Source organism: Elephas maximus, chromosome 19, assembly GCF_024166365.1.
Source record: "Elephas maximus indicus isolate mEleMax1 chromosome 19, mEleMax1 primary haplotype, whole genome shotgun sequence".
NCBI lineage: Eukaryota > Metazoa > Chordata > Mammalia > Proboscidea > Elephantidae > Elephas > Elephas maximus.
This window is the reverse complement of record NC_064837.1, coordinates 59,484,820-59,493,440: the sequence shown is the minus strand read 5'-3', so window position 1 is coordinate 59,493,440 and position 8,621 is coordinate 59,484,820. Positions and strand designations below refer to the sequence as shown.

General features: G+C 37.7%; 1 protein-coding gene across 5 annotated transcripts in view; it reads left to right on the top strand.

Annotated features, from left to right (window-relative positions):
• The first annotated feature begins 705 nt into the window (after positions 1-705).
• The window catches only part of ABCA6 (ATP binding cassette subfamily A member 6), a 64,606-nt gene continuing 56,690 nt past the window's right edge, over positions 706-8,621 (top strand). For 3 of the 5 annotated variants that reach the window (XM_049859325.1, XM_049859326.1, XM_049859321.1), the window contains exons 1-6: positions 2,018-2,307; positions 2,706-2,842; positions 3,367-3,467; positions 5,160-5,364; positions 6,339-6,500; positions 8,154-8,257. In XM_049859325.1, the coding sequence (XP_049715282.1) occupies positions 3,372-3,467; positions 5,160-5,364; positions 6,339-6,500; positions 8,154-8,257 (567 nt within the window). In that variant the 5' untranslated portion in view covers positions 2,018-2,307; positions 2,706-2,842; positions 3,367-3,371. Of the gene's footprint in view, positions 810-2,017; positions 2,308-2,705; positions 2,843-2,931; positions 3,468-5,159; positions 5,365-6,338; positions 6,501-8,153; positions 8,258-8,621 lie in introns of those variants that run through there. The other 2 variants (XM_049859322.1, XM_049859323.1) reach the window with 2 other exon arrangements.

Below are 8,621 nucleotides of genomic sequence, written 5' to 3'. Positions count from 1 at the left end.
CATTTTTATGGATGAGGAAACTGAGGGGGAAAGGTTAAATAAATGGTGCAAGGTTATGAAGCTTGTAAATGGCACAGGCAGAATTCCAACCCAAGCAGGGTGGCTGTACAGCGCACATATGGGCTGGACACATTACTATGCAGGGAGAATAAATCCAGACCCCTCTCCTATTTCCTGTACCTGACATATGCTGGGGTTTTCATGTCCTGTGAAAGATATATATTTTTCAGCCTGGAGATTAGGTAGGAAGCATATGCTCTTACTCTTCTCTGGGGCAGCAGGTAAAGTTTTCTAGTCTCCATTTCTAGCGCTGAACAGTCCTGCCAAGCTCTGGATTCATGAATGGATATTGCTTCCAGCTTCCCAGCTTGACCAAACTCAATCCCTGGCCACAGGGATGTTAAAACACTGGGGTCTGTGTCTGAGTCCAGTATCTCCTTGGACAGAGAGTGGCAGAAAAACCACCCACAGCTTGGTTTTCATTTCCCTTTCCATTTTTAACACCTGGCATGAGCCTTCCTTTCTTTCTGGGTTTCTTCCATTGTTTTTTCTTTCTTTCTTTTTTGTTTTTTTACTGTTCTTTAAAAAAAAAAGTTTGGCTGCTTATCTGAACTTCTATTTTGCATGTATTTTATCCACTCTTTTCCTGTGCTTCTAGTTGGAGGTCGGCAACTTCTTTATCACATTAGATCACCATTTGTGGGGAAATAGTTAGGCTTAAACAGGAAAAATGGCCCCAGAAGGATGAAAAATGGATCAGAATAAAGAAATCAAGAAAGAGGAAGACAAGGCATACACAAGAAACCATGGTAAGAAGTGAAGCCAGTAAAATCTATTTAATCTAAATAATTACTGATATTGTATCCATTCTGAGTTTTAATGCAACTGGAAAAAACGCCGGGTAAAAAGGATGCCTAAAATAGAATATATAAAATAGAAAAAAACTATAACAGCAATGAAATTCATAAAAACCTGAGCTACATTCCGACTGATAAAAAAAAAAAAAAAAAAACTTATAATTTTGTTCTGGGCCATTGACCTATTCAGTGATTTAAAGTTTTAACCGTGTTTATGACCTTCCAACCCAATCCTCCCCACCCACATGAGACGTTTAGAAAACCTTTGCTACCTTTTTTCGTGCCGGTTTTTAATGCAAGAGTTCTGTGCTATTTCCCTGTTGACTATTTTTAAAAATAGATGTAATTACCAAGGAGAGAAATGTACATACATATCATAGCTTCAGCTGTGTGTGTGTGTGTGTGTGTGTGTAGGTTTTTAATTATTCCCCTTTTCTCCAGAACATCTCTCGGCTTTATGATTATTAACATCTGTGGACTGGGAGCCACGTCAAATATTTGAGATTTCCCAATTCATAGACTTTGGCTTCCTGTTTTGCCCTTCACTTTGGCAGGAGAAGAAAAGTTTGCAACATCCTAGAGAGATACATATGCAATGAGAATTGAATAAATTTTGTATTTTTTCCTATGTCTTTATACACACACACACACAATTGCCGAAATATTTTTTATGCGCTTTTTATTCCTTAGCAATCAATTTGGTTTCATTTTGCTCATCTGTCTTATAAAATGATGTACCCATTATGAACAGAGTGGAAGAAAGGAATTTTTTCTCCATAATTTTTCATTTGTCCAACTTAGGTGATTCTCCAAGGTAAGAATAGATTGCTTAGAGTTAATAGGCAAAAGTTCAGCTTTGCAGTATTCTGATCATTTATTCTAAGGAAGTCAAATATATATTTGGCAGTTGTGGTTCAAAAAAAAAGAAAAGAAAAAAAAAACTCCAAGATTTCTCATATAAATGTAACTGCTTTGTTCTGTTAGCTATTGTTTCCACTTTTGTATTGCTTTGTCTCCCATTTTACTCTAATCTGGGAAACCATAAGGACTAGAAGTCTTACTGATACGTCTTTAAATAATCTGATGGGCTGGTTCCATTTTTCTTGTTTGACCATTTCCGCCCTGATCCCTGGAGTTGAGTTGAAAGGCCAAGTGCACAGACACAGGATTTGTTGTATTCCCTGTGACATGAGTAACCAACCATAGAACAGACATTTCCCCTCAGAATAACTGATTTAGGAAAACAAGACAGAAGACAAAGGAAGTCCAACCTATGCAGATTGGTCTGACTACACCCTTTTATGAGCCTGGGTAGAACCGTGGGAAGCAGGCACCTATTTAAGGAATAAATGAAGAAGCAGCAATAAAGAAGTTCTAATTGTCGCCTTAGAGAAAAAGAGAACTGTAGTTTAGCAGTGTTTCCAGAAAACTTTTGCTAATTTTCTTGACAGTAAGTGAAGCTCTGCATTTGTGTGTGTGCTATGCCAAATATCTGGGTGGACACTGCAAAGATCAATCTATTTTTTCAGATCTTTTCAAATACTTACGTGCTTTATACTGAAAGCCTAATAACTAAAATTGTCTATTTTTTCCCCAGCAATCTTTTATTATGCAGAAACGACAATGGAATTGAGGAACATTATGAAATTTGCTTCTGTGCTAAGGGGGAATTGTCTGAAGTTTGATATGTAAATCTGAAACAATTTAATTTTGATTTTTTTGATATGTAAATCTGAAAGAATTTAATTTTGAGATTATATAAACTGAAAAAATGCTTGTTATAAACATATGGGCAAAATTGCTTTCTAATGTGATTTCTTTCTTTCTTTTTTTAATCTTTCATTGTAGTTTATTTCCTGAGCTATTTAGAGACTTCTGAATCCAGAAAATTCAGACAAATATTTTTCTTCTTCTTGTGTTTGATTTTGGACTGTTATCCTATGGATTAAGTCTTTTGATAAAAGCTATTTGATTCAATCTGGAAGGTAAATCGAAGAGAAAATATTTCTTGCAGTTATATATAATACACATAATTTATTATTCAGATGAATTAAGTAATCAGAAGTTTGATGTTAATTTCTTTAGCTCTGAGATTTCTATCTAAATTCAAAGACAAGAAATTACTATAAATTGGATGAAATGTAATTCAACTACTCTATTCACAGAGTTCTATTATGAAAGATAAACAATGTGAAGTATCTTACAGGCTCTGAACTCTAACTATACTTTTTCACTGTAATAGTCTACATTTTTGTAAAATTGTATCATCACTCTATCCTCTTCCCACCATCATGCCTTCCCACATAAAACTTAAAGTTAATATATTTGAAGTGAAATTTCATATCCATGAATTTATTGAAATAATATTTTAAATCCTGTTTTTGAATAGTTCTCAAAGGTAGGAAATACCTGGCTCTAAAGTAAGATCAAGGCTGTTCTTATGACACTTAATTTTCTTCTAGTCTCTGCTCCACCATATTCATTTTCTCCTTGTATGTAAAATGAACAGGCTAAATGTATAAGAAAAAGAAAAGTGTGTATCAGCAAACCCAAGCGCTTCTGTGCAAGAATTTTCTTAAGAAATGGAGGATGAAAAGACAGAGCTTGTTGGTATGTTTAAAAGTTTACATCTTTCTGCAGTTTGCACCGGTCTTTTCTTTCATTGCCTAATGTTTCCTTATGTTATATTTTAATTAGTAGACTTGATTTATTGGTATCAAGGTCATCTGTAGTTGTTCTTGTTAAGCTGAGAGATTCACAGCAGTCGCTGAAAGTTAAAGTAAAATTGTCAGGACTAGTAGTATTACTCGTTTTTTTTTTTTTTAAAGGAGAGTAAGAAAAAAATTAACTATACAGTTAATTGCAGTAATGATTACAGCTGCTACCACATGTTGTACATTTAGAGCCAAGGAATATTAAAAATTTCAGCTAGCATAAATTGAGGAATTTTAATTTTGGCAACTTATTTTCAAAGCCATAACATTTCTACAAAGACTGTTTCTAAGCATTATGACCAAGTAATAAAACCACTGGTTGTTTGCATTAGGCAGGTGGAATGACTACTGGTAAAACAAAACAAAAACCAAACCCACTGCCATCCAGTTGATTTTGGCTCATAGCAACCCTGCAGGACGGAGAAGAACTGCCCCATAGGGTTTTCAAGGCTGTAATCTTTATGGAAGCACACTGCCACATCTTTCTTCCACAGAGCAGCTGGCGAGTTCAAGCTGCCAACCTTTTGGCCAGCAGCCAAGCGTTTTACCACTGGGCCACCAGGGCTCCCCTTAACTACTGGTAACAACCCCAAATCTCAGTGGCTTAATACAGCAAAGGTTTATTTTTCACTCTTATGATAGTTTAAATAAGGTGGTTGGTATAAGCGCAGCGAGTGTTGGTGGGTGAGGGAATTTTTCTCCATGCAGTCATTCAGGGACCCAGGCTCCTTCTTCTAGGGACTCTCACACCTCCTAGGCCTTGGATCCTCTGCATCTAGTTACAAGGAAAGAGAGAGGCCAAAACAGAGAAAATATATAAGGTTGTATAAGGTTCCAGCAGCCAGGCTTGGAAGCAGTACATATCACAACTGCTCACGTTTCATTGGCCAGAACTCAACCCCGGGGCTCTACTTAATTTGGGGGTGCTGAGAATGTAGTCTAGCGTTGTGCCAAGGAGGGAGAGATCACTGGTGTTGGTGAACCACTAGACAGTCTCTATCACTCAGTTCCTTTTCATTTTCTTTGGTTTCCAATATAAGGATATGACAACTGACAAATGGATTGCTATTTGCTGCCATGAACTCGTGTGGTGCCCTTGCTTCAGTAAACTTGAAATCTGGAATTCCCTGACTATATAGTAACTACAACAATGACCTCTGTTTTTTGTACTTCAGTTCTCTTATGCATGCTTTTCCTGGCATGATATTTTTGATGTGCTTACAACTTACCCTGACATCTGTCATTATTAAAAGTAAATACAACTTTCTAGGACATTAAAAGAAAGTGTCCCTTCTTCCCTCTCAAGTCTGCTGTCCAGACATACAGGGAACATTAGGCTGTTAGTCATCCTGTTAGTTTATCCCATGGTCTCTACAGTCGTTTTAACTTTAATGTAAACGTTTTGCATGCTGGTGAATACTATCTCAGTGTTTATCTTTCACTGAGTTCTCATTGCTCTGAAGGACTGAGAGCAAAGAGATGTCAAACTACATGGCAATACTAGAGGTTATCTTCTATTGTTCTTTGATGTTGACTGAGCTGTTTATGGGAATGCAATCTAAATTTTTTCTTTTCCTATGTGTTTTAGGAATGGGGCCTCCCAATCATTTTAGGACTGTATATGGGCCTATTTTCATATTTCAAAGAAAGTAACCATATCCCTGAAACGCCTTCTCAGGATCTGGGAAGAGCAGATAAATTTAATAGCTCTTATATAATGATTGTGTACACACCGGTCTCTAATGTAACCCAGCAGATAATGAATAAAACGGCATCTGCTCTCTTTTTGAAAGGTGAGTGTACTAACGGCAAAAAAAAAAAAAAGTGTTATTGATATGATATTTCTTTATAAGATGTATGCATGTTAAATTTAAAGTCACAGTGATACGTTAATAATTTAGGTAACATACAAATTTGGTTAGTTTTTGTCTTTTTTTTTTTTTTTCTCACTACAGTTAGCGTTTTAAACCCTTTCAGCCTGATAGAAGTCCATTCTAGGGAGACCCACATTTCTATGGAAATGTGGCTAAACAACAGATCTTTAATTTCAGGTCTTCAGAATAGCGTCCAGAAAGAATATAGTCATTGGTGGGTATGGGGATATAGTGACTAAGATCAATAACTCAGGAAAAAACATCTAAATAACAGAAACCAAGCCATGGTTATTGAATGATAACTTCAGAACTATGAAAAATAGGGATGAGTAAGCTAAAGATTATTCCGCATATGTTGTAACCTGTAGACATCTTAGAAGGTCTTCATTCTAAATGAGGTCACTGTGTAACCGAGATAACCAAAATAGCCATGTTGGATATACCCTGGCTATCAATTCTTTGACCCTTGAAATTTGTGACTGCTGTAAACACAATCACCTTGTGGTCTTGGGTCCAGTATAAGGCAAATGTCATGCAAGGTGCCTCGGCTTCAGTAAATTTGGAATCTACCCCTGACTACATAATAACTACAACAATTACCTCTGTTTTTTATTCCAAATGTCTTATGCATAATTATCCTGGTATTAATGATTTTTATGTAGCTGAAACTTTCCCTGATACCTGTCATTCTTAAAAGAAAATACATAAATTCTCATGTCTTCCTCCTGATTCTAGATTCTAAAATACTCTTAGGACAAGTTTGAGTTCAATGGAAAATTAGTCTTAGTTTAATTCCAATGGAAAATACATGATGAAACAATTGTATATGCCATTCTGTTTTGGTGCATCTCTGTAACAATATCCTATATCTATTTTTACCTCATAATTCACAGGAAAAGGAGTCATTGGGACACCGGATAAAAAATCCATGGATAAGATAATTCTAGAAAATTTCCCATACGCTGTGGGAATCATCTTCAATGACACTTTCTCATATAAGCTAATGTTTTTTCAGGGATATGCCATTCCATACAAGAAAGAAGATGATTTCTCAGGTAACTTTCCATATAATATGTTATTAAGGCATTTTTCATATTTGCAACAAAAGGAATAGGTGGGGATGGGTGTCAGAAATGCTTCCAATAGCACATGAGAAAAAAAAAATGCCGTTTTATTGCCGAACTCATTCCTAGGTCAATCAGATCATCCCACTAAAGGATGACACTCAGTAAATCGTTAGAGTCACCAGACACATGTATAGTCAGTTCAGCATGTGCAAGATGCTAGGGATGCAAAAGTAATCAAAACTGATTGGTCCCAGTCTAGGCCAGATTTTAGTTTATCATGAAAGACAGACATTGAACAATTAATGATAAGTTCCGGGAAAAGTCCCCTGGGGACTTAGACATGGTGGTCCTAATAAGCTCTGGGATCAGAGAAGTCCTGCCTGGGGAAGTGATGTTCAAACTAAGGACAGGCAGAATAGTAGGTGTGAGCTGCTATGGGGGCTGTGTTTCAGAGAGAAGAAAGGCAAGCATGAAGGCTGTGGGATGAGAAAGAGAATCTGCTAGTTGACCTGAAAGAACAACATGAAGAATGTGGTGGGAGAATGAGGCTGAACTGGCACAATGGCTAGATCTTGGGGAGTCTTATACGCTTAGCCCAATGGATTGCCACCAAGGCCATTTAATCAGGGCAGAGATGTGATTAGATTTCCAAGCCTAACGGAGCACTCCAGATATAGCCCAGAGAAAGGATTGCAGTGGGGCCAGGGGGAATGCAATGAAACCAACAAGTTAGCTGATGATGGCTGCTTCCTCCAGAGTAGAGGCAGCTGAGAGGGAGAGAGGCAGAGGGATTTGAGGGCCCTTTAGGAAGTAGAATTGATATGATTCAGAATTGTTTCTTTTCCATTCATTCAATGAGTGCCTACTGTGACCCTCATTATTCTCAGCCCTGGGAATTGAAGCAAACAAAACAAAGAGCTTGCTTTTCTTGAAACACTGTAGTCCGGGCAGGAAATGGGGAAAAACAGTCAACACAAGAACACGTACATAGGCACTCAGTCAGGTTGTCATGAAAGCAGCGAAGCAAAATAAGGCAGGGCTACAAGATAGACTGCTAAGAGGAGTCATTTAAGATATTTTACTCATGGTGGCCAGGAAAGTCCTCTGTGATGAGGTTACTTTTGAGAAGAGATCAGGATGAAGGGAGGGCCTGGGCTGTGTATTCTTCTGGAGGGAGAGGGTTCAAGTGGCAGAAAAAGTTCTAGTGCTGGATTCATTTGGTGTTTAGAGGCACAGCAAGGAGTAGTTTTTGGCCAGAGCAGAATGTTCTTTGCTCTTGTCTTCTTTGTAATTTCTAAGACCTTCTATGTATGTTCGAAACCCTGGTGGCGTAGTGGTTAAGAGCTACAGCTGCCGACCAAAAGGTTGACAGTTTGAATCCACCAGGCACTCCTTGGAAACTCTATGCGGCAGTTCTACTCTGTCCTATAGGGTCACTATGAGTCTGAATTGACTCAACAGCAAAGAGTTTGGTTTGGCTGGTTTTCTATGTATGTTGCGGTCTTCGAGTGGCTTCCTTTTTCCATGCAGTTAGAAGTTCTGATTGGTGGCGCTTTCTCTAGATGGTCTTTTCATGGATTCTTGTTTCTTATTCTCCAAATCGGCCTCATTCTATATGATGGTTGTGCTTTGTGCTTACAGCTCGTTGCTGGAACGGATATTATGGGACTTTTTGTTCACAGTCCCTCTATTGGGAAAGAGGATTTGTGACTTTACAAACCGCCATTGATGCTGCTATTATAGAAGTAAGTGCTTAATTGGAAAGTTCTAATAGTTAATGTAAGCTAATTCCAGAAGCATCAAAGATGCATGAAAGATGGCACAGACTCAAATTTTCATGTATTTATATATAATGTGGGTATACAAACGTTGCAGCTGGGTTTAGACAAAAGAGTATGTTGCTTATTTAAAGCTTTGTATTTTAAAATAACTGTAGATTCACAAGAAGTTTCAAAAACGTTGTATAGGAAGGCCCCATGTACCCTTCACAAGGTTTTCCCCAAACGGCTGTGCTCCACTGTTAGCCTAAAATGTTGGGGATTCAAACCCACCCAACGATGCTGAGGAAGATAGGCTGGCAATCCACTTCTGTAAAGACTACAGCCAAAA